Consider the following 27,371-nt stretch of genomic DNA (forward strand, 5'->3'; position numbering starts at 1 on the left):
TTTCAAAACACTTCGAAAATCTTACTTGACATGAATTTTCACATGTCAAAATTGACAGAAATAATGAAAGTTGTCAAAGAATCACAAAGTTCGTCAATTTTGGATTCGTCAGACGATGAACAAGGCGAATTAGATATGTCACCTTTGACCATTTCTTGGTATGAAGAATTTCTGTTTGGTTCCTTTTAACAGAGACATATATACACATGTGTATATATGTCTCTGCTTTTAATTTAAGTTTTAAGGATTTTGCAATCCAGGGAACGATTTATATGATCAGCTAGTCCAAATAATTATGATGTCTTAAAAGGTTATTTTGATTTTTTTTCTGTGACACCTTCCTACGATGAAAGGAAGTTGTCACAGAAAAAAATTATAAAAGCCTTTCATTGAGTTTCAACTTCAAGATGTCATAATTATTTGGACTAATGATCAGCATGCCCAGATCGGAAAACCACAACTTTGTTTGAATCCCTAATGAATATAGGTATCAGCTCGTTCTGGCCCCAAACCAATCCAGCTCCTAATCCCTTTAGGGATTCTTTCTGCATCTGGAGCGATATTCTTATTTGGCCAATAGTCAATACAGCTCCAGGCCAAGAAATTTCCCAAAAGGTATTATCTGGCCCCTAGACTATTGATCCCGCCCCATAAATGTTTGAAAGCAAAAAATTTAATGTGGAAAGGAATGGAGGCCAAGGATAGGTGGTGTGCTGATTGAAAATTTAGTTCACAAACTGGCCTAGAATTGAGTGAATGATTCAGCACACATATGAGAAGTTATCTCAAGAATAAATACACCATCAATTTAAAAATACAGAAGAGCATATGTCTCAAGCACAGGGAAACTTTCTCTGGCCTCCACACAGCATGAGAGACAAACTCTGTTAATATAATAGAAAAACTAAGGATATTGGGTATCCATCCATAACTCAAAGTCAGCACATGCACAGCAAAAAAAAAAAACACAAAAAGCAAAGGTGCAGCGTTTTTATTGCTGTTCTTCATCTGAAAGTCACAGCGAGGTCTTCAACACAGAGCAAAAACACTCTCACCTAACTGCAAGTTTAAGACAGCCCTTAGCATCTGCTTGAGCGGAATTCTTTGTAAAATAATTTGGATAGATTTCATTCATGTGATGGACTGTGAAACTCAGATCAGGAGATTGGGAAATTTTGGTCAGGAGATTAGGACTCAGATCAGGAGGTTTTTAATCGACATAAATTTTGTCGTAAATGTAACCGTGTCCTGTAAAAATTGTCTTTTAAAGTGTGTTAACTTCAACTTTCCATCCGAATGTATTATGTTTATAGTACCCTTGTACTTATAAAGATTCTCTATCTTTATATTCTACATGTTCAATCTAACATTCTTTTTTTTTAGTATGTTCTGTAAATTTTTTAATTCATATCTTTTATATCACTAATCTATAGAACAATCATTGCAATCAGAACATTTGTTTGACTATTTGCAATTGCAATTAGTTTAGTTTTTTTTTTTAATTTTAAATTCATATCTTTTATATCACTAATCTATAGAACAATCATTGCAATCAGAACATTTGTTTGACTATTTGCAATTGCATTAGTTTTTATTTGCATATTCAGAAACTCAATCTGACTACTGAATTAGGTCATAGTTATTATATAAATTTCAAATTAAGCCTTAAAAGGAAGTATAGAACCCTTAAATAATTTTCAAATTATTATTTTTTTATTTGTCCTAAGACATTTGAAATCATTTAATTACCATCCTTTTATGATTATTTGTTCAATTTATATTTTATTTATATTCTTTTAACAATTTTCATTATTTAAAGGAAAGTAACTTAAAACAGGATAAATCAAGGGAAGTAACCCAATAAATACACACAGTTTTTATTACACAACGTCTGTTAGCCTGAGGTAAAAATTGTTGATTACCAGTATGTTTGACACCCAAGCTGACAAGTGAAGCCATATAATTATGCATGTTAATTGATTTACAGGTAAAATATAACTTCAGGTAATGTCAGTTACACCAGATGATATGTTGGACAATTTTTCATACACGGGATTTTTTTCTCTTCAACGGGAGGTCGGGAGGAGACCCCTGGAAATGGGATTATTGTACTCCCGTCGGGAGGTTCACATGTTTGCAGATTTTGTAAGATGTAACACCACCAGATCGATCCCGGTAAAAAAAAAACATACTTGAAAGTAGTACATATTTAAAACAAAATAGTTCCTACACATAGGTGTAAATATCAGACTATGTAGAATATATTTTGGTAATTTAAGTATCAAATGAAAGGTGAAGAACACATTTTGACTGATAATTTTGAATAATACAATGTATGAATGAATTATAAAACTGAGGGCATATATTGCCCGATTCGCAGATACGAAGTACCTGGTTTGGTGTCTCCAAAATGTAAAATAACAAAAATACAGAGTTTCAAGGGAAATTCAAAACAGATAGTCCTTTATCAAATAATAATAATAATAATAATAATAATTCTTTATTTAAAGAGGGTTACACAGTTAGCTATAAAACTAATCTTCCCTGAGGCCCTCATAAAATACAATGAAATATAACAAACAATTACAAAATATTAAACAAACACACATATATGAAAAAATGAAATAAAAAATTGTTATGAAATATACAATTTTCAAAACGGGTAAAAATTACAAATTCATATAGTACTGGCACCATTCAAATTACCTCAACAATATCTTAAGTTTGAGTAAGTGTGTGAAAATTATTATACATATAAAATTGCACAGCTTCTTAATGTTCCAACAAGTAGTTTTTTAAATCTTTTTTGAATGAGCTTGTACTTCAGGTTGATTTTTTCAGGGATGTTGGTAAGTTATTCAATAAAATAGATCCTGAATATATAAAAGATTTCTTATACAGCTCTGTTTTGGCTTTTGGAACTTGTAAATTTTTGCAAGATGCATTCCTCAAACAATATTGGTTTATTTCTGGCATTTCTTTAAATTTTTCAGTGAGATATACAGGGGCTTCGTCCTTTAGGCATTTATGCATCAAAACAGATTTGTGGTATGAGATTCTGTTCTCTACTGTCATCCACCAAAGCTGTTTAAACAGTGGAGCTGATGATGAAAGTGGATCAGCATCTAAAATAAGTCTTGCAGCCCTTTTCTGCAATTTTATTATTCTGACTAGCTCATTTTTAGCAAAACCACTCCAAATAATACAACAATAATCTATCAGTGGGAGAATATAGCCATTATAAAACAATTTTCTTGAATCAATATTTGGAAATTTCTTGATTTTAGAGAGTAAATGAAGTCTGGATGATATTGATGAACATAAGTAATTAACATGGCCTGTCCAGGACAGATTAGAGTCAATTCTAACACCTAAAAGTTTTTCAATTGATGATTTTTGAAGAATATTATTCTCAATAGTTAGAACTGGTTCTGCTTGATTTAAACGCAGCCTTTGTCTTGTACCTATAACCATACATTTAGTCTTATCTGAATTTATGAACATGTTATTTTTATGACACCATTTTTCAACACATTGGAGATCATCTTGTACTTTTAATTGCATATCAGCAATACTCTTTCCTGATGTATGCATAGTTGTGTCATCAGCATACAAGTCTGTATGGCAGTTTTTGATGTGTAATGGAAGGTCATTTATGTACAAAACAAACAAAATGGGACCAAGTATTGAGCCCTGTGGAACACCAAAATTTATAAACTTTATCAGAAAATTGATTATTTATATGGACTTGCTGTGTTCTTTCACTCAAATATGATTTAAAAAAATCAACAGTACCTTCATGAAAGCCATAAATTTTAAGTTTTTTACATAAAATTTCATGATCAACAACATCAAAAGCTTTCTTAAAATCCAGGAGGACTGCCAAATTGATATTTCCATTATTCATTTCATGTAGCCATTTATCAATGATATTAATTAGGGCAGTTTGAAATGAATGGTTAGGTCTAAAACCAGACTGGGAAGGGTGTAAAATTTGAAACTTTGTCAAATGATTATACAGATGTTTAGATACATGTCTCTCTATTAATTTTGATAATGTTGGCAAAACAGATATTGGTCTGTAATTGCTTGCATCATGTTTTTTTCACCAGATTTGAAAATTGGAGCTACCTTGGCATTTTTTAAAACAGATGGATAAATACCAGTATCAATCATTCGATTAAAAATGTATGTTAAGGAAGATGCTATGAAAGGAGCACTCAGTTTTAAAATTTTTGGACCTATATTGTCAGAACCAGAAGATGTCTTTACATCTAGTTTAATTATTTCATCAAATAGTTCTGAAACTTTTACTGGAGGAATGATGAACTTGTTGTGCCTTTTTTTTAAGAATTTCATTTGTACATAGTTTGTCAGAGTATTAAAATTTGAGTAACTTGGTGCCCTGCTATGCCTTCATTTTTGTCGAGCCTGCGACTTTTGTCGCAGAAAGCTCGACATAGGGATAGCGATCCGGCGGCGGCGGCGGCGGCTACGGCGGCGGCGGCGGCGGCGTTAGCTAACTTCTTAAAAGCTTTATATTTTAGAAGATGGAAGACCTGGATGCTTCATACTTTGTATATGGATGCCTCATGTTACGAAGTTTCCGTCAGTCACATGTCCAATGTCCTTGACCTCATTTTCATGGTTCAGTGACTACTTGAAAAAAAAGTTCAGATTTTTTGTAATGTTAAATTCTCTCTAATTATAAGTAATAGGATAACTATATTTGGTATGTGCGTACCTTGCAAGGTCCTCATGCCCGTCAGACAGTTTTCACTTGACCTCGACCTCATTTCATGGATCAGTGAACAAGGTTAAGTTTTCGTGGTCAAGTCCATATCTCAGATACTATAAGCAATAGGTCTAGTATATTCGGTGTATGGAAGGACTGTAAGGTGTACATGTCCAACTGGCAGGTGTCATCTGACCTTGACCTCATTTTCATGGTTCAGTGGTTATAGTTAAGTTTTTGTGTTTTGGTCTGTTTTTCTTATACTGTATGCCATAGGTCTACTATATTTGGTGTATGGAATGATTGTAAGGTGTACATGTCTAGCGGGCAGGTGTCATCTGACCTTGACCTCATTTTCATGGTTCAGTGGTCAAAGTTAAGTTTTTGAGTTTTGGTCTTTGTTTCTAATACTGCATGCAATAGGTCAGCTATATTTGGTGTATGGAATGATTGTAAGGTGTACATGTCTAGCTGGCAGGTGTCATCTGACCTTGACCTCATTTTCATGGTTCAGTGGTCAAAGTTAAGTTTTTGAGTTTTGGTCTTTTTTTCTAATACTATATGCAATAGTTCAACTATATTTGGTGTATGGAAATATTTTATGATCTATATGTCAGTCACGCAGGTTTTATTTGACCTTGACCTCATTTTCAAGGTTCATTGCTCAGTGTTAAGTTTTTGAGTGTTGGTCTTTTTTTCTAATACTATAAGCAATAGGTCAACTATATTTGTTGTATGGAAGAATTGTTAGCTGTACATGCCTGCCTAGCATGGTTCATCTGACCTTGACCTCATTTTCATGGTTCATTGGTCAATGTTTAGTTTACTTGGTTAATGTTAAGTTTATGTGACAGTTGTAATAAAGCTTTATATTTAGGACTATCAACATAATATCAATGATTAGTAAAGAAGGCGAGACATTTCAGCGTGTGCACTCTTGTTCAACACATGAGGTGAAATGATTATTGAATTCATTAGCAATTTCTTTATGATCTGTAGTTATATGGTCTCCGGTTGCAATAAGTGAATGTGGTTTTGATGGATTAGATGGATTTAGACTGTGAATACATTTCCATAGTGTTTTAGAATCTTTTGAGTCTTTTATCATATCATTGTAATATTTCTGTTTAGATGTATCAATAATATGTTTTGTTCTGTTTCTCCAGAATCTATATTCGGCCCACATTCCCAGTGAATTATATTTCTCTCTCATTTTTCTTGCATATGAGATTTCTTTATTGTACCATTCTGGCTGTCGGTCTTTTTTTACCCTCTTTTTCACAATAGGGGCATGTTTATTTAAAATGTTATTAAAAATGTTGTACCAAATTTCAATACAAACAAATGGGTCATTTTCAAATTCAATATGTTGAAAAGGTGCACTTTTTAAAACTTTTAAATAATTTTGCTCATTAAAAGTCTTAAAATTTCTATAAGTGATTGTTGAATGAGTATGTTTTTTATCATACATTTTCTCTTGTCTTGTCATACATATTGGATAGTGATCACTGATAGAATATTTAGAAACATAAGCCTCTTTAACAATGCTTAAATGGGTGACATATATATGGTAAATCAAAGTTTTTGATTCATTTGTTACTCTGGTTGGTTCCTTAATTAAGTCTCCCAAACGAAGTTTGGGAAGACTTATTGTTTTTGCTCAGTTCTTATTATTATTATTATTATTATTCTTCTTCTTCTTCTTCTTCTTCTTCTTCTTCTTCTTCTTCTTCTTCCGCCGCTTTTAAATTTGAACTTGTCCGCACCCGTTCTCCAAAACCGCTTGTCAGATTAACTTAGGGTTTCACAATATGTTAGACTAACATGTCTAGTGGTGCAATCAGGGTTTTGTTTGTGCAATGAGGTTTATAAAGGGGTACTTTGAGGGGCAAAAAGAAAAGAGGGTTTTACTATAGAACCCTATGGGATTTTATTTTTAAAAATTTTCAAATGATTATAAATTGAAAACCGTTTGTGATAGACACAATCTTTTTAATTGAAAATGTTCTAAATGATAAAGCCCATTAAATGAAATACAGGGTTAGTCCCCAGGGGTCACCCCCACCCCCTGCCATTTAAGAAAGTTCTAATACCTTGTAAGTGGTCAAGATCCCCACCCCTAAACCATATATATTCTGGTTTGTCATGCTAAGATGGTTTGAATGATATACAGGGTTAGTCCCCAGGGGTCATTTCGACCCCCTGCCATTTGAGAAAGTTCAAATATCTTGTAAATGGTCGAGATCCCCACCCCTAAACCATATATATTCTGGTTTGTCATGATAAAGCACATCAAATGAAATACAAGGTTAGTCCCCAGGGGTCACCCCCCACCCCCTGCCATTTAAGAAAGTTCTAATATCTTCTAAGTGGTCAAGATCCCCACCCATAAACCATATATATTCTGGTTTATCATGCTAAGATGGTTTGAATGATATACAGGGTTAGTCCCCAGGGGTCATCCCAACCCCCTGCCATTTGAGAAAGTTCTAATATCTTGTAAATGGTTGAGATCCCCACCCCTAAACCATATATATTCTGGTTTGTCATGATAAAGCACATCAAATGAAATACAGGATTAGTCCCCAGGGGTCACCCCCACCCCCTGCCATTTAAGAAAGTTCTAATATCTTCTAAGTGGTCAAGATCCCCACCCATAAACCATATATATTCTGGTTTGTCATGCTAAGATGGTTTGAATGATATACAGGGTTAGTCCCCAGGGGTCATCCCGACCCCCTGCCATTTGAGAAAGTTCTAATATCTTGGAAATGGTTGAGATCCCCACCCCTAAACCATATATATTCTGGTTTGTCATGATAAAGCACATCAAATGAAATACAGGGTTAGTCCCCAGGGGTCATCCCGACCCCCTGCCATTTGAGAAAGTTCTAATATCTTGTAAATGGTCGAGATCCCCACCCCTAGACCATATATATTCCTATTTGTCATGTCTCGAACATTTGAATGACGTATACGGTCAGTCCCCAGGGGTTCCCCCCACCCCCAATGTTCTTATATCTTGTAAATGGTTGAGATCCCCACCCCTAAACCATATATATTCCTGTTCCTCATGTAATGAACATTTGAATGACGTATAGGGCCAGTCCCCAGGGGTTCCTCCCCACCCCAAATGTTCTAGTATCTTGTAAATGGTCGAGATCCCCACCCCTAAACCATATATATTCTGGTTTGTCATGCCAAGATGATTTGAATGATATACAAGGTTAGTCCCCAGGCATCACTAATGCATATAACTTTACTGGACCAAACCAATTTTCACTGGATGTGGCCCAATGTCAGGCGACCCTGGGAATTACGAATTATGGGAGCTTCGTTTGGGAGACTTCGTAACAGCATCCTGTTACAATCATTTCTTGTTAACTGTTGAAAGTTATAAGTTTCTAGAGCATTTAACCATCTTTGTTGTATTTTATTGGGTTGTAAACAATTTATGTTAAAATCTCCCATAAGGATTATGTCTGAATTATATGTAAATGGCAAAATCAAAAGCTCAAACACATCAACCAAATGGAAAAAAACTGTCATATTCCTGACATGGTACAGGCATTTCCTTTTGACCTGGTTTTATAGCTAGCTTAACCTCTCACTTCTATGATTGTCATATAGAATTCCATTATATTTTAAAACAACAATGTGTGAGCAAAACAAACGGACATAATAGGTAAAATGTCAAAAATTTGGGTACAGCAGTCAACATTGTGTTCCAATGTATCATCTTAATCACTATAAAAACAACTATTTAAACAAAGAAAAATAAAGTTTCGGTAACCAGTAGGATTTGTTTACAATATCATTGAAAAGTGTACAATTTGCATGGTTCATTTGACCTCTTTAGGTGTTTATTCAATTAATATTAAGTTTTAATGGTACATATAAGTAGTAGACATGGTAGAGCTTGATGTCAAAGACATTCAATATATTATTTAGTCAAAATAAATTAAGAAGATGAGTTGTTTCAGTTTGTTTGTATTAACATAATTGTGGATGTCTATTTTTTGCAGGTTGGATTTATCTTCATTAGGATGTGATGAACCTGTTGGGATTTGTGCATTGCCAGGTCAGGATTGTTTTTTTATCACATTGCACTCATGTTTTATTGAAAATGTTAAAAGTATGAATTAAAAACTTAATTCCTTAAAAAAATCCCCCAAAACATATAAATAATACCTACAATACTCTATTAAAAAGTCTTAGATTTCCATGTTTTATAACAGAATATTTATACTATCAAAAATTAAAAAAAAGAAGCATCAACCATACAAATAGCATACCTCTTTCTGTGACTTTGTAAATATTTTAGTTTCATTGTTCTTGAAATCTTTTTTTTAAAAGATACATTTTTCAAACATTTTCCATCCATTCTAAAAATACAAAAAAATAGAAGGAATATACATGTATGCCATTACAATTAAAGATGGTTTGAAAAATTGAGAACTGTATCTGGTATTTCAATAGATTGGAAAGCAATGAAATGGAGTTGCAGATTTCTTGTATATGCCTTTGTTGTTACATGTATATCTTTTACTGCTTACTTCTGTTATCATTTATTAAAACAAAGTGATACATTCGAAAGTTAGACCAAAAGAAACAATATGTAACTTTTATGATTTTACTTAACTTCTTTAACCTTATTAGGGCCCTGTCGATCAATGTGCAGAAGGCCTAATGTAATCAGCTGGTCTGTACGTCCATCTGTCAAAAACCACAATGACACCTTGTGAATGCAAATTTTCTGAGACCATTTGACAGAAAACTTTCATGCTTGGTAAGATAATAATAATTTACCCTTATGAAGGCAACTCCTCTAAGACAGATTGATAGAAAAAAATCCATTCTTGGATTGTACCATCATTTTGATTCAACTATTTTAAGGGAGTTATTAGACTTTGACCTTTTTTGGACGATTATACCACAGTGACCCTGTACCACATCTCTGATAGAAAACTCTGATACTTACATGTAGTAGGATTGTTTGCCGTCAAGTGTAGTTGACCATATGGTATTGCAATCATATATAGTTGACTAATTTCTACCATAATTTTGGTTCAACCATTTTTACAAGAGTTATTCACATTCCTCTCGTTATCATGATTATATTGCAATGCTGTCATGTGAAGTATTGTGGTTGCATATTTACCTTAAGTACCATGGGTGCTAGCTTGGTATGATCCTCTCCAATTCAAACAAAAATTTTTGCAATTGGCAAGGGATCACCATGACCTATATAAGCGTGGCGGTGCGCCACACTTAAATTTCTAGCGCCACGCTTATTTTATTGTCCGCCACACTTGAAAATTCAATTGATTGAGGTTAAATTTCAGATATCCCTAATACAGTTATCATGTCAGTGGCAATTAGGAAATATAATTGTTGTTAATTGGTGTGAACATTGCCTCAAGGTGAATTTGGTATTTTCTGCTTCCCTGCCAATCAAACAGCATTTACTGGTAAAAGTAATAGCAAAGATTTGTTTGCTCAGAGATAGAATAAGGTGTCTAAGTAGGTTGATGTCTTCCTGTAGAGAGATAGAATAAGGTGTCTAAGAAGGCTGATGTCTTCCTGCAGATTGTAACCTTGTGGTTAACTGATTAGTCATTGCTTTATCATGTTAATGTAGCCCTCATATAATAAATTCTTTAATACATGTATCTCAAAAACATGAAAAATTGTTCTAATTATAACCCCTTAACCATGTGTATTCTTATTTCCTTTGATTAGACATTTCAGTGACTGTGCATCACAGATTTTGTCCTTATGTGATTACTTTTGGTAATAAAAAGAAATTGCTATACTTATTTAGGCTCACCTGGCCCGAAGGGTTGCTGCCCCTGAATTGGTAATTTTAAGGAAATTTTGCCGTTTTTGGTTATTATCTTGAATATTATTATAGATAGAGATAAACTGTAAACAGTAATAATGTTCAGCAAAGTAAGATCTACAAATAAGTTGTCATGACAAAAATTGTCAGTCGACCCCTTTAGGAGTAATTGCCCTTAATAGTCAATTTTTAACAATTTTTCGTAAATTTTTGTAATCTTTTACAAAAATCTTCTACTCTGAATCTAATGAGACAAATTTAACCATACTTGGCCATAATCATTATTATGGTATCTGTTTTGAAAAATTTGTCCGATGACCCCGCCTTCCAACCATCATGGCCAACTTGGCTAAAAATAGAACATAGGGGTAAAATGCAGTTTTTGGTTTATATCTCTGAAACTAAAGCATTTAGAGCAAATCTGACAGGTGGCAAAAATGTTCATGAGATTTAGATTTATTTGCCCTGAAATTTTCAGACGAATCCGACAACCCTTTGTTGGGTTGCTGCCCCTGAGTTAGTAATTTTTACAAAATTTTTGCAGTTTTTTGTTATTATCTTAGATGTCATTATGATATCTAATATCTAATACTATTAATTATGATTTTAACCTATATTTACATGATTTCCAAAGCATCAGTAAATACAGGTGAGCGACACAGGCTCTTGAGAGCCTCTAGTTGTTTTTGTATGAATGGACTTTGTACAGTAGAAAACTTATAATTTAATGTAAATGAGGCCTTTATATAGATCTTGGATAGTCACTGCTAAATTTATTAACAACTTTCATAAGCTCAAAAGGATTAAGAGCTTGGTATGCTGTATAGGTAGACACCTGTCTTTTGTTGAAGATAGTATGTTGAATGTTGGCTAATTGTGTTGCTGGAATGCTGTCTCATTGAAGTATACACCACATATCCGTTTTTCAGTTCGAACCCCGCACATGGCAGTTATGTTCAACTCCAATCTTTATTGACAAGGACTGTCAGTTTTTCTGCCTAAGGTCAGTGGTTTTCTCCTGCCTCCACCAATAAATACTGACCGTAACAATTAGCCAGTAGTGCTTAACACCAATCAATTGATCCTTTTCTTCATGTTTGTTTTTATTTTTTTGTGTGCTTATGTCATGTATGTTATCTACTAATTGTTTGTTTTTAAATTTTAGGTTGCAGATTTAAAGACATATGGAGAAGTCTTGAAAATGACATAAGTATGCACAGCTGTGAAATATTAAGCTTAAATATAAGAAAAAAAGTATAGTTGAAAACTTAAAATAAAAATATGGAATATACTCTTTGTCAATGCCACAGGTCTACAATGCATATGACTTAAGCCAAGACTTTCTAATTGCTGTAACAATTATTAAACATACTGAAAGGTTGAAATATATATATAAATTCTTTGAGAGAATGAAATTCAGCTTATGAAGTTTGAATAAAATAATATTTTGATAAATATCAAATATATCAATATTTTTCTAAAGAAATGTCTTGACAACGTGTTATTTTGAGAGAAAAAAATAGCTAATTTAATCCACTAGAAACAAGCATATTTTAAGAAAAATCTTTTATAAATGTATTTTTCAATTAAAACATGCCCAATTAGATAGTGATGTTTTATTTTTTAGAATGTCTTGTGTCAGAAGGTGTGAAGGAACTTTTTTGTCTGTGTAGTAAAGGTGAACTAAACAAGTACAGAGTTCCAAAGTTATTAGAAGAGCTTCAAGATAATGGCATTACTGTACATCATACACCTTTTCCCGATGGGCTAGTACCTAGCACCAGTGATCTGGTCAAAATCATTGATGACCTTAATGTTTTACTCATGAATAGAAGAAAAACTGTTATACAGTAAGTAAAGGCTCTTGTCAATTGAACCTTGGTGCCTTTAGTTAAGATATTTGATTTACTATTTTAAATACGACAATTATACCATGAATAAATATGGAGATTTTGTTACAAAGTTTACACAAATGAATGCAAATGATTTTAATTTACTAAATTGTATTTTTTTTACAGCATTTTGAATTATTAATTGGTACTTTATAAGTCTAAAACAAACTAACAATGCCATGGAAAAAAACAAAAAATAAAAAACAAAAACAACAAAAAAGACAAACAACAGTACACAAAACACAACATATAAAACTAAAGACTAAGGAGCACAAACCCCACCAAAAACTGGGAATGTCAAATAATTAAAACACCCATGGTCCTTGTCATGTTTGTTGAGCTAGAACATGCAATTAAAAACCAACAAATTGTAGAAATGCATGTATTACAAAGAAACAATTAAATGAAAAGGGTACACAAAAAGTTACCAAAATCAAAATGTAAACATTGATTAAAAAAAAAACACTTGTTAGATTATAACAACAAAACAGCAAACAATAAGATCAATAGAATTCTCATTGTTTCTTAGGCCTGTTCCAAAATTTATCAGGTGAGGGGATGGGAGGCACTCATATTAATTAAATATGGGAAGTTGCATATTGCTCAGAATTTTGTAAGAATTAATAAGTAATAAAGTGCCACCCATACATTTAATTCTGGAACAGCCCTTAGATCAAGAACCAAATCTGTAGGTTAAAAATCCTAATTTCTTTAATAAGAAATTAAAAATTCATATTTCATATTATTTCTTGACACCCAAAAAAACTATATAATATCACAAAATTTTAGATAATTTATGATGGATAATATTATCAACAATATGAATAGGATGTATGTATAAACTCACATTTCAATACAAAAGACTAGATAGCAATTGTCTGGGCTATCGTATCATCCAATATGGTAAAATGGATTTTTCATTTAAGCCATAACACCTAAATTATATATACCCATTATTTAATAATTAATTTCTTGTCTTTGTGCATACTGAAGACCACATGACAAGAAATTAAAGATTCTCTTTAATGTACACCTTTATATTAAAAGACATTTTTCAATGAGATTTTACACAACAATAATATTGTAGTAATTTATGATTTTTTTAGCTGTTATGGAGGTCTTGGAAGATCATGTTTCTGTAAGTAACAGTATAAACTATTTGTCAATTGTTTTTTCTTTAATTTAAACACCAGTTATAGACTATGTTCTTGGACTATAGTTGTCTTATTTGACTACATGAATGAAATGTAACCTGAAGATTAAACAAAACAGCTGCTTAGTCCAGTCATATTTTACAAAGATTCCCTAACAGTATATAAAAACGTTACCTTGTAATTTTATTAATCTGTAATCTTTTCAATTTACAAGTGAATTTCAGACATTGTTATCACAGAAAAAATTTCCAAAGGCTAGTGGCTACTTGTGACAATATTTATAGTATGTGATTTTTTTTTTAATTTTCAGTGGCTGCAGCATTGATGATGAAACTTGATTCCTCACTAGCAGCTGACAAAGGAATAGAGATAATGAGGGAATTAAGAGGTCCAGCAGCAGTACAATCTGTCAGGGTAGGTATTCTTTATTCATGCAGTGTTGTGGCTAGTTAGTTACATGTGCAGAAACTAGTTCTCTTGGTAATTTTATTGTCTCGCCTGCGATGAAAGTCTCAGAATGCGAGACCTAGGGATTACAATCTGTCTGTGACGGCATAAACTGTTTGTATAAAGCTTTATACTTCAAAAAAAAAGACCTGGATGCTTTGTACCTTGTATACAGATACCTTATGTTACAAAGTTTCCGTCTGTCATATGTTCATTGTCCTTGAACTCATTTTCATGGTTCAGCGACTGCTTGAAAAAAAAATTTGGAAAGTTTGAAAAAATAAATATGTTATCTTAACTTCTTATTTACCACAGGTACCTTTACAGTTCACTACTACACATAGCTGATTAGTTTGCTACTGCAGCTGAATTGTAGGTTAACTACCAGAGATAATTTGCAGTGAGAAAATTTTTCACAAACTGTTAAGGCTGTGTTATGAGTACTCTAATTAAATGTTTAATTAATATATTAATTGAAAAATGAAACAAATACCAAATCAGTTTCTTTCTTTTCATTATCAAGCTTGAAAGCTGCCGGACATAAAAAGTTTTCAAATTATTTGTCCATGTTTGGCTTCTTCATCCTCGGAAGACTCACAATCTTCTTCCGACAAGCTAAATTATCCCTTCCTGTACTTCCAATTTTGCTTTCTAATTGCATAAATCCTTCAAATTCTTCACTTTCGCTATACGATTTGAACAAAGAAGCCCATTCATCTGCCATTGTTTTAATCGCATTCCTAACACGTGTAAAATTCATCATAATTAAATGTAAACACACACTTTTTATAGAAAAGGAATGTACGAGTTGAAAGATTATTCATTTGTAAAACCTAATTTCATTGGTTCATTTCAAAACAGTTTTGTCCAATCTGAAGGGTTTTAACAGTGGTATATTTTACGGAAATATCAGTCACCGGGACTGCGCAAGTGTGTGTTTACAGCGGATCTATCAGTCAATACGAATACACGCTTGATTATGCAAGCGGATTTATCAGTCACTGCAGACAGAACGATGATAAAAACTGCGTATATATCCGTCAGTGGTAGATAAAGAGTTAACTGTCCAGAGTTTTTCGACTTATTCAATAGTTTTAAACCATTTATATACATTCAGGCTATAATAATGATATATATGTCTACTAGTTTTTTCAACCATTTTTTAGAGTACCCCAAAATAAATCATATTCAATATACAATAAACATAAAATGGAACGATGGAGTTAAGTGTCCTTAAAAGACTATTTTACCAATTTTTGTGTTTTTGTAGAAATGATAAAAGATATAAAAATGGTCAGAGCACATGATTACTTTAAAGAAAAATAATCTAATGTAATTGACCCCATCCCTGAGGTACATATAGAAAGTGGCTAGGTTAAACATGTTTGCTGCCACCAAACCCTCCACCTAACCTGGGACAGTAGTGTAACAGTACAACATAAGAACAAACTATAAAAGTTGGTTGAAAAGGGCTGAGCTCATCAGATCGATACAGAGGACAAAAAAACCTAACAAAAACAAAAAGACACAAAGTACAGATCTGAGAGTACTCACAGTTACTGAAAGCTAGTTCAAAGTCAAAAAAAAATAATAAAAAAACATGGATCTAAGATTAAATACATCTGTCTGTTTGTCAACATGTCATACAATAACTCAAATGTGCTTAAAAGTTTTCATGGAATTTTAGCAATACATAGGGATTGAAGGAAGAATGCTTCCTTTCGATTTTGAAATTTTGTTGTTGTGTTATTCTAGAGTAAAGAGACTTTAATTGTCAGATTTAAGGCAACATTTCACATATAGCTCTGCTCAAAACTTAATCATATTGTTAAGATTAATAACTAGAGGCTCTAAAGAGCCTGTGTCGCTCACCTTGGTCTATGTGCATATCAAACAAAGGACACTCTCCAACATTGTGGACGAGAATAGACTTCATGACAAAAATCTCTATTTTGTTGATCTTGTATTACTGATCTTTTAGTCTGTTTAGTTTCTCTCTATCATCTTTAGTTTTCTGTTTAGTTTCTCTCTATCATCTTTAGTTTTCTGTTTAGTTTCTCTCTATCATCTTTAGTTTTTGCTCATAACACAAAAGAGGGTAAAAAAATCCTCATTTAAGGGCAATCACTCCTATGAAGAGTGACAGTCTACTATTATTTCAGCAAAATTTGACTTTTTAATACTTTTTTTGTAGATCTTGCCTTGCTGACCATTTTTGCGATTTAAAGTGTTTATTTATCTATTATAATTTAAATCATATAAGGCAAAACGGAAAAAAAATGTTTCTCTCTAAATATCTTAGTTTTTGTCGAGCCTGCGACATAGGGATAGTGATCTTCTTAAAAGCTTTATATTTTAGAAGGTGGAAGGTCTGGATACTTCATACTTTGTATATGGATGCCTCATGATACGAAGTTTCCGTCAGTCACATGTCCAATGTCCTTGACCTCATTTTCATGGTTCAGTGACTAATTGAAAAAAAAGTTAAGATTTTTTGTAATGTTAGATTCTCTCTTATTATAAGTAATAGGATAACTATATTTGGTATGTGCGTACCTTGCAAGGTCCTCATGCCCGTCAGACAGTTTTCACTTGACCTCGACCTCATTTCATGGATCAGTGAACAAGGTTAAGTTTTGGTGGTCAAGTCCATATCTCAGATACTATAAGCAATAGGTCTAGTATATTCGGTGTATGGAAGGACTGTAAGGTGTACATGTCCAACTGGCAGGTGTCATCTGACCTTGACCTCATTTTCATGGTTCAGTGGTTATAGTTTAGTTTTTGCGTTTTGGTCTGTTTTTCTTATACTGTATGCCATAGGTCTACTATATTTGGTGTATGGAATGATTGTAAGGTGTACATGTTTAGCGGGCAGGTGTCATCTGACCTTGACCTCATTTTCATGGTTCAGTGGTCAAAGTTAAGTTATTGAGTTTTGGTCTTTTTTTCTAATACTATATGCAATAGTTCAACTATATTTGGTATGTGCGTACCTTGCAAGGTCCTCATGCCCGTCAGACAGTTTTCACTTGACCTCGACCTCATTTCATGGATCGGTGAACAAGGTTAAGTTTTGGTGGTCAAGTCCATATCTCAGATACTATAAGCAATAGGTCTAGTATATTCGGTGTATGGAAGGACTGTAAGGTGTACATGTCCAACTGGCAGGTGTCATCTGACCTTGACCTCATTTTCATGGTTCAGTGGTTATAGTTAAGTTTTTGTGTTTTGGTCTGTTTTTCCTATACTGTATGCCATAGGTCTACTTTATTTGGTGTATGGAATGATTGTACATGTCTAGCGGGCAGGTGTCATCTGACCTTGACCTCATTTTCATGGTTCAGTGGTCAAAGTTAAGTTTTTTGAGTTTTGGTCTTTTTTTCTAATATATGCAATAGTTCAACTATATTTGGTGTATGGAAATATTTTATGATTTATTTGGCAGTCACGCAGGTTTTATTTGACCTTGACCTTGACCTCATTTTTCAAGGTTCATTGCTCAGTGTTAAGTTTTTGTGTTTTGGTCTGTTTTTCTTAAACTATAAGCAATAGGTCAACTATATTTGTTGTATGGAAGAATTTTTAGCTGTACATGCCTGCCTAGCATGGTTCATCTGACCTTGACCTCATTTTCATGGTTCATTGGTCAATGTTTAGAAATGGTTAATGTTAAGTTTATGTGACAGTTGTAATAAAGCTTTATATTTAGGACAATCAACATAATATCAATGATTAGTAAAGAAGGCGAGACATTTCAGCGTGTGCACTCTTGTCATGATAATAGGCAAAAATGAAAAAGAATGGTAAAATTTGTCATTTATGGGCAATAACTCCTATAACAATTTGTCTAACAGTTTTGAAATAAATAGGCAATTGGTAGAGCTCATTATTCTGAACATTTTTGCTCCTTTCAGATTTTCTCTATTTATTAAGGTTCGAAAAATAATAGACAAAACTTGCATTTTACCCCTACGTTCTATTTTTAGCCATGTCGGCCATGTTGGTTGGTAGGCGGGGTCATCGGACACATTTTTAAAGACTAGATACCCTAATGATGATTGTGGCCAAGTTTGGTTAAATTTGTCTCAGTTGTTTTAGAGGAGAAGATTTTTGTACAAAAAATGGTTAAAAAATGACAATAAAGGGCAATAACTCCTTAAGGGGACCATTTTGGTCATGTTGACTTATTTGTAGATCTTACTTTGCTGTACATTATTGCTGTTTACAGTTTATCTCTATCTATAATAATATTGAAGATAATAACCAAAACCTGTAAAATTTTCTTAAAATTACCAATTCATGGGCAGCAACCCAACAATGGGTTGTCTGATTTGTCTGAAAATTTCAGGGCAGATAGATCTTGACCTGATGAACAATTTTATCCCCATGTCAGATTTGCTCTAAATGCTTTGGTTTCAGAGAAATAAGCCAAAATCTACATTTTACCCCTATGTTCTATTTTTAGCCATGGCAGCCATCTTGGTAGGCGGGCCGGGTCATCGGACACATTTTTTAAACTAGATACCCCAATGATGATTGTGGCCAAGTTTGGTTAAATTTGGTCCAGTTGTTTCAGAGGAGAAGATTTTTGTAAAAGTTAACGACAACGGACGACGACGGACGCCAAGTGATGAGAATAGCTCACTTGGCCTTTTAGGCCAGGTGAGCTAAAAAGGAAACTTTCTTTCTTTTTTTTTTAAAAGGGGCATAAGCTGTCAAATTCATTTTCACCGATTTAACTCAAATTCTCATATTTGATTTATAACATACTAAAACTTATATTCAAATTATAAAAAGTCAAATAAATAGTGAATATCATATGGCTTTTCAATATCACATCCGTATCAACCCGAGACACCAATATAATCCCAAGAGCTCTGCTCGAGGGATTATATTGGTTGAGGGTTAATACGGTGTGTGATATTGAAAAAGCCATATCATATACACTTTATTATATACATATACCTCATGTAGATGTTTTTTATGTGACATGAAGTCACACAGATAAGAAGGTTTGAAATGACGTCATACAGATTATAGGTTTGACATGACGTCATACAGAGAAGGGGTTTGATTAAGCCTTTGCAACAGTGACTGCAATTGATGATGTGACGTCATACAGATTAAAGGTGTGATAAAGCCTTTGCAACCGTGCTGATATCGATATCATCACGGGTGGCTGATACAGCACGCTTGCCAATGATTGTATTACACATACAATTTATCTGTATTTACTACTAAGTATATAATAAAACAATTTACGATGCATGAACTCAATAATATGTATCAGGATTTCGTGTGTATTTTTGTCTAGACGCCATCTAATTATCCATCAAGGTGACCTCCGAAGACTGCCAACGGTCATATAACTGGATAGAAATATAAATATAGATATAAATAGATAATGAACACGTGCAATTGGATTTTTCTAGGTCTGTTTAATTTCATATTATAGGTTAAAAAAATATGTTAATCATCGTTTTTACCTGTATAAGAATGAGTTTTTGTGGATTGAATCAGTCAACTTAATGGTTAACCCTTGTTTCACTTTCAGTGTTGACATTCTTTTGCTTTTAATAGCTGAACAGGCCTAGTTTATGCGCAACCCATCTCTAGCTTAGGGGTTAAATTGAAGGTCACATGAATATGGATTCAATGAGGTAGAATTATTCACTTGCAAGTGTAGGTTATTTGGCAATGCTTCTTCAGTCATTGTTCATTGACTTTGAATGTTTCGCATAGTTTACATGTTAAAGTGAATTAGTGTTGACATTTTAATTTGAATTATACTATCAAAAATACATAAAGATGAAACATATCTATGTCAACAGGTTATTCAGCTTATTTTGACAAAATTGAACCAGATTTGACTGCTAACTGAAATATTATTTCAATATTCTTCTTTTTTAAATGTTTGAGAAAAAAATTTGACTGTAGCTAGCCCCTTCAACAGACATATTTTTCATAATATTTATATGCCTAAGAATACCCTCATGCACTTAATTCTACAGAGTCATTTTATTGTTTTACCTGACTGTAGTCAAAAAGCAACATTTAGGTATGTTATTTCCATCGGCGTCATGGGCAGCATCGTCAACAATTTATTAGTTTGTGATAAGGTCAGTTTATGGGGAACCACTAGTAGTAGGTCAGTGATATTTGGTATGCAGTTGTACTAGCATTGGCACATCTCATTTCCATAGAGATTATTTGCCCCACCCCTCAGTCATGGTCTATTGACTTTGAAACTTTTGCTAACTTAACATGTATTAGTTTGTGATTAGGTCAGGTCAAGGGGAACCACTAGTGGTAGGTCAGTGATATTTGGTATGCAAATGCATAAGCATTGGTACATCACATTTTCATGGTGATCATTTGGCTCCGCCCCTTCAGTCTTGGTCTATTGATTTTGAATGAGTTGAATAGTTTATATGTTAAAGATTGTGATTAGATCAGTTTAAGAGGAACCACTAATGTTAAGTCAATGATATTAAGTTTGTAGTTGTATAAGCATTTGCAAGTCTCTTTTCCATGGAGATTATAAGGCCCCCACCCCCTCATCATGGTTCATTGACTTTGAAACTTTTACATTGTTTACAAGTTTAAGTTTGTGTTTAGGTTAGTGTAAAGGGAACCACTTATGATAAGTTAATGGTATTTGGTATGCAGTTTAATAAGTATTGGCATTTCTCATTTCCATGGAGGTTATTTGGTCCTGCACCTTAGGTCATGGTTCATTGACTTTGAATGTTTTGCATAGTTTACATGTTTAGATATTGCCATTTGAATTAAATATTTGCATTAAACTATCAAAATTATAAAAAGGCGTCACATATCTCTGTGTCAATAGTTTATTTAATTTAAAGTTTACAAACCTCAGACCTTGTTCCTGGGTCAGTATAATGTTTTCAGATTGACCTATTAGTAACCATGTGTCAGTCTAACACAGAGGCAATAAGTTTATAAAATGAATTGCTGAAAACCAAAAATCTCAATACTGAATTTAGATGTACATGTGGGTAGGATGTTCTGATATGTTGAGGTCTATTTTAGAAATGCTCTTTTTAACTTTTTATACATTTTGACAAAACAGATCTTATTATGACAACTTCAATTGAAGGATGCACTCTTCCTTGCCCAGATACACAGCCATTCAAACTTTAAAGGGTACTTTAAGGGTACATGCATTTGAGAAAATATCAAGTAAAACATTTGAAAAAGTTCAATTTACATACAAGGCTCACATTACTCCAGAATCATAGGGATAAGTGACTTTATTTTTTGAAACTGATAGGGAGAAGTGGTGAAACTTAAAGGAGAAGTGCTCGTTTGCTAGCATCACTGTAATGTTTGGTTTTTTTTTTATATTTTATAGATAGGGCCATATGTATCTTATTTATTTATTTCTTTTTTATACTGGTCAAATCATACCTGAAAATACAATTAAGTAACAGTTGTCTCAGTCTATGTCTTAAATTGTCATTTATTAAATTTACACAATTATATATTTCTACTTGTCAGAAACTATCAACTAAATATCTAGCACTGTCATGACTATTTAAGATTTTTTTTTATATTAAAAGGGAAAAGAAATTATCTTTTATCAATAAGAATTCAGTGAGGAAATTTATTCTGTTGATGACATTCATTGTTTCTCATTAAAAAGATTTATAAATTTAACAAATTTAAGCAAATTAAATCCATAAATTGAAACAATGCGTTTACATGATATACACATTTTACTAAGGGGATCTAACCAAATGTCTGTAATTGCGTGTGGAATGTGTATTTTTCACATAGCGATCATTATTCTTCTGTGAGCTGAGCCATTCGTGTGACTATTATACTTATTATTTTAAGAAAAATATATTTCATTCATAGTTAGTTCACATCCAATCCATGGTGCGTGTCAGATCTGTGGTTTGCATAAATATTTCAGTGGTGGACAGAGAAAAATCTACAAAAATATACAATGTTTGACAAGCAAATTTGTTTTGCCAAAAATGAAAATGTTTTGATGTATGCTCTTTGGTAACATGTACTGGAAGTGAAATAAAATACTCCTTAAAAAGTTGAAATGACATACGACTGATCTGTAAAGTCAATGCTTTCACTGTGTTCTAAAGAAATAAATTGCTTTTGTCTTTGATATATTTACTTATAACAAAAATTGTTGTTTCATAAACTTGGTAAAAATGGAGAATCGCCGATGACGAAAGTGATTGTTGTGAACGACCAGGCAACTAGATGTTGCTTTTGACAGTCGGAAAAGCGAAGTGATGGACGGGAAAGCGACCTCTATGCCCCAGTCTTTCAGTAGCATGAGCCCTGATATAATCAACTTCATTGATTCCTGTATTTCAGTCACTAGCATATTCAAACATTACTCCATGATGCAGGGGTATTAGTCCAACTTAGTGGACAGTTCTAGTTCATTTTATGTTTGAAAACTCTATATTTTCAATGTGTTTTTCAACTGCTGTGATGTCCTTGAGTCAGACATCTGATTTGGCAGGTATCAAAGGTGTCCCCTCTTCCAACTATTTTCTTTCAGTGGATTGCACAACAATTTCATTATTGTGAAAGTTATTTCAATGATTTGTATAAAGTTAGAATATATGATTATGATATCATGTTTGACAGACCTTGGGTCAATTATATGTCAAAGAAATTATTTTTTTTCAATTACATACTTATTTTTTTTCCAATTAGATTACAACTACATTAACTTTGAAATGTAATTTATTATTAATTACATCACAATTACAATGTCAAAGTAAATAATTACATTTCAATTACTTTTTTGCTAAAAAGTTTTTCATATAGGATAAAATAAAGTATTGAATTTAATTGGGTTAATAATGTGAACCAGCTAGTATACGGCTTTTTACAAGCACTGTTCAAAATTATAACATTTGTACAAGAATTGCTTTAAGTTTTGAAATTTGATATTTCATTGTAACAAAGTTGTGAAGGTGAGACATAGAAATTCTATAAAGCTTCTAAATGATCAAGAGACACTTTCCAGAGAAAAAATTCAAGTATTTTTTATTTCAATTACATTTAGATACTGTATAGATTTTGTTTTTAAAACACCTATAACTTTGTCAAACCTTCATGGAACTTTTCATCTTCCATATGTTACTGACTATCATTTACATGCAGTCTAGGTGTTTAAGGTTTTAAAAGCACCAATAACCTTTTTAAAATTTTCATGTAATTTTATAAAACTTGGACAGAATCTTCTTCTTAATTTGTGAACAAAGAGCACCCAGAGAAAAATTTTGATTTTTTTTAATTTATTTTCTTTGTTTTACTGATAAGCATGATGAATGGGCTTAGTTCTTTTTGCAGTCAATATTTCACTTTACAAAGACAGCAGCAGTCACAGGAGAGACACAGGGTTCTGTGGAACCCTTTGAATTTTTTCAGTTGTATGAGTAATATGACATATATTTGGTATATAGAATCATTGCAAGGTAAACATGTCCATCAGACAGGGTTCATGTGACCTTGACCTGATTTCTTGTTTCAGTGATTTATGTTAAGTTTTCATCTCAGATACATTTTGTACTATAAGTAATAGGTCAATTATATTTGTTGTACATGTCTGCTTACATGATTTATCTGACCTTGACCTAATTTTCGTGGTTCAATGGTCAAAATTATGTTTCATAATTTATTTGTAGTAAACTTTATTTGGAATAAAGAAGAAGTGTCAGATTTACATGTTTGCTGATATGGTTTGTCTGACCTTGACCTTGACTTACTTTTCATGGTTCATCTGTAAACCTTTAACTTTTCATAATAAGGTCTGCTTCTCAGATACAATAAGTGACAGGTTAAGTATATTTGATGCACAGAGTGATTGTAATGTGTATTTAACCCTCATTTTCGTGTATCTTTGTTAATGATTAGTTTATATGATACCTGTTTTAAGACGTTCAACATAAATCTCAATCATAGTCAGTAAGACAGGCAAGACATTTAGCATGTTATTAGTTTTGCTTATTTGTAGAAATCAGTAGATATAACACCTCCTTTTTAGCATTCAGGTAGATACTTTCCAGAAGCATTTCAAAACACTAGTGTCATTACCATTTATATTTCCCTTCAAATTGCAAACCATAAGTATTGTTATCAGGTCATTTGAATTTTTGACACTTTTTGGTTCAAAATGATTGTAACAAAAAAACAGATGAAATATATGAGTTGTAACTTAGTCAAACAGAAGATTTATGTAGAAAAAATATCTTTGGGGTACACTTTAACCCATGGCATTAGCATAAACTAGTATTCCTTAGAATAATAATGAGCTTGTGTGGTTTTATTTTTCAGGAGTTCTGCATTTCAATATTTAAAACTTAATTTATATAATTATTAATGATTGTTTTATCATTTCAGCAATACAATTGTCTACATGATCTTCGGCAACAGATAGCAGATCATGAAGCAAAAAAGGAAGAATTGAAAAGATCATTATCTAGATGACTTTGTAATATTGATTTATTCTAAGCAAGAAATTGAACCTTCTATATCTAAATGATGTATTTGTAAGACTGTTTTAGTTGCCTGAAGGTAGTTCAGAGGGACTATTAGATGACCCCTGGGTTCAATTTCTGTGTCATTAGCCATTTTATATGTCAAGTTCAGTTGTCAGATACTGAGGGACTTTCAATCATATTCTGAAAATTCAGAAATTTTACAATGTTAATTTTGCAAAGATTGGGACAGAATTTGTTTTGCATTTAAACTTTTGATAGCATAAATTGTATGCAGCATTTCCTAAAATTTCAAAAATTAATCTTGCATTTGTGTCCAGTTTTCAGCAATCACAATAATAAATGCACACATCAATTTCTGAATTTACAGTAGCTTGGTGTCAAGATAAATAAAATGCATCTGTTTAATTCTATAAAGCCAAAATATCACAAAACAACTGATTTGGTAGGTGCAAATCATTTTGGATCTTTCAAGTGATTCGGTCCTTCAAAAAAGTTGAATATGTTTTATCCACTTGAATGGCTAATTTTTACTATGAAACATGTGTACATAGACTATCTTTTAAAAGAAAATCCTTTATTTTATCCTAATCTTCAGAAATATACTGCTGTTTGTCTTCCTGTACTCTCATTTGCAGACAGCTTTTCCCAAATTCAGTAACCAGTTTACCTCAAAGTTTATTTTACTAGATATGTAATTATCTCATTTTTGTCTTTTTCTCACTTAAATTAAATTCCACTTGGACTGTTTTATTATAAGGTTTATCAAGCTAATGTGGTGACAGTGCAGACTTTTGTATTGTAGATTACTATGTTTTATGATTGTTTTTCATATTATGTAATGCAATGTGTTAATTTAAAAATATGGAATTTATTGTATGCATAACTTGGTAAAAGTATAAGTCTATTATTTGCTGTCTGTCTTTACAAAATAATTACTGCTAATGTACAATGTTTGTATAACCAGTAACTAATCTATTATCCATTGTTTGTATGTGTTTTGATGATAAGTTTTTCTTGTTATGATAATACATGTATATAAATATGTAATTGTTATGGATGGAAAGAAGAAGACAGTAATTTTTTTTTATAATCTATAACCATACAGTTTATGTTTATTGAATTCATAATTTTATTGAATTTAAAAGGTATTCATTTGGTCTCTAGTAGAAAGTTGTATCATTGGCAATCATACCAAATCTTCTTTTTTTTATTTTCAAATGTGATTATATGAGGAAAAAACTTTGTCAAACCTTTGAATTTTAGGGAACATAGACAGATACTTCTTCATGGTCAAGAAAGAGACAGCATAATTTTTTTTTCTGTTTTTTTTCCCCCAGATAACTGAATTCAGTATTTTATTTTTAAATGGACTTTTCAGCTGACTTGTCCTTTGAGTACTTCATAGTTTCCCTTCTTTCCCTCAGTTTGTTTATTGGAATTGTCATACAATCCACCCATATTATTTGCCCTTTTCATACATAATGTCCTTCCAAGTTATCTAACATCTCTCTTGATATGCTCTGTGGTTATCTAAATGTTTGTATTAACAGAGATATTGTCCGACATTTATGACAGTAGTTGTAAAATTCTTCACCAGATAAAACTTTTTTGATATTACCCTTCATCAATGTTTTTACCTGCGTCTCCTAAGATAGTTTGAAATCTTATAATACTCATTGTAAAAGGAAATTTTTGTGAATGTTTTTTTTACTTCAGTGAAAGGGAATGATCAGCTACGCTCCAGTATACATGTTACCTCAATCAATTGCATGCAGTGACACAGGTTCAGACCTGGTGTTGATCTGGTTCAATTTACAGATGTAGCATGGTCAGCATCTAGCAAAGAAATCCACTCAAAACTAGGGGCTGTCTAGAACTTGCAGTGAGGTGAGAATTGAAAATAGCTCCATGGTGAAGGCCTCACTGTGACTTTCAGATTTTTACAGGAGTTTGCCCAATGTCCGCCGACCATGGGAATGACTGTAATTATGGGAACTTTGTTTGGGAGACTTCGTAACAGCATCCTTTTACAATCATTTCTTGTTTTGTCCCTGAAATTGCAAATGTAATAAAATTCTTCAACCCTTTCAAAATTGTTAATTTATGTCTCATCTGTAATCTAGTAAGGATGGTATAAATTAGCTGTATAAAGCTTCATATTTCAGAAGGTAGAAGAGCTGGATAACTCATTTTTGTTGAGCCTGTGAAATTTATTTCACGAAAGCAAGACATAGCAATCCTTATTTTCATTTTTCTGTATTTTACTGATTATGACCTTAATTTTTTTACAGTTGATATTCAGATTCAGTCTGAGGTTTAAAGTTTTTCAGTCATCAATATCTTTGTCAAACCTTCATGGAATTTTAGGAAATTTGGACAGAAGCTTGTTTATGACCAAAATACAGTATCCAGAGTTTAAAGTTTGTTACACATCCATTCCTTTGTCAAACCCTCATAGAATTTTATGAAACTTTTGCAGAAGCTTTTTCATGATTAAGAGATAATGTCTGAAGCAAACTTGAAAATATATTTCATTTACAGTATTTTTTTGATAGATGGACTAATTTTTTGTCGAGCCTGCGACTTTTGTCGCAGAAAGCTCAACATAGGGATAGTGATTCGGCGGCGGCGGCATTAGCTAACTTCTTAAAAGCTTTATATTTTAGAAGGTGGAAGGTCTGGATGCGTCATACTTTGTATATGGATGCCTCATGTTACGAAGTTTCCGTCAGTCACATGTCCAATGTCCTTGACCTCATTTTCATGGTTCAGTGACTACTTGAAAAAAAAGTT

General features: G+C 32.6%; 2 protein-coding genes across 19 annotated transcripts in view; one reads left to right on the plus strand and one right to left on the minus strand.

The window, feature by feature from the left end:
* The window catches only part of LOC127698930 (uncharacterized), a 162,525-nt gene extending 153,445 nt beyond the window's left edge, over positions 1–9,080 (minus strand). For all 18 annotated transcript variants that reach the window (XM_052202683.1, XM_052202681.1, XM_052202674.1 and 15 more), the window contains exon 1: positions 9,031–9,080. In XM_052202683.1, coding sequence (XP_052058643.1) covers positions 9,031–9,065 — 35 coding nt within the window. In that variant the 5' untranslated portion in view covers positions 9,066–9,080. The remainder of the gene's footprint in view (positions 1–9,030) is intronic.
* Positions 1–26,671, plus strand: LOC127698988 (cyclin-dependent kinase inhibitor 3-like). Its single transcript, XM_052202780.1, has 7 exons — positions 1–158; positions 8,761–8,816; positions 11,743–11,787; positions 12,205–12,427; positions 13,576–13,607; positions 13,934–14,037; positions 24,478–26,671. Exons 1-7 carry the CDS (start codon positions 31–33, stop codon positions 24,562–24,564), a joined length of 675 nt encoding a protein of 224 aa, XP_052058740.1. The 5' UTR covers positions 1–30; the 3' UTR covers positions 24,565–26,671.
* The last annotated feature ends 700 nt before the right edge of the window (positions 26,672–27,371 follow it).

This window comes from Mytilus californianus, unplaced genomic scaffold (genome assembly GCF_021869535.1).
Source record: "Mytilus californianus isolate M0D057914Y unplaced genomic scaffold, xbMytCali1.0.p SCAF_4, whole genome shotgun sequence".
Lineage (NCBI taxonomy): Eukaryota > Metazoa > Mollusca > Bivalvia > Mytilida > Mytilidae > Mytilus > Mytilus californianus.

Bases quoted from the DNA above. Each gene is read 5' to 3' on its own strand.
- LOC127698988 (XM_052202780.1), top strand. From the start codon at position 31: ATGAATTTTCACATGTCAAAATTGACAGAAATAATGAAAGTTGTCAAA. The intron at 159-8,760 runs GTATGAAGAATT...TATTTTTTGCAG, and splicing joins TCACCTTTGACCATTTCTTG to GTTGGATTTATCTTCATTAG. The intron at 8,817-11,742 runs GTCAGGATTGTT...TTTAAATTTTAG, and splicing joins TGGGATTTGTGCATTGCCAG to GTTGCAGATTTAAAGACATA.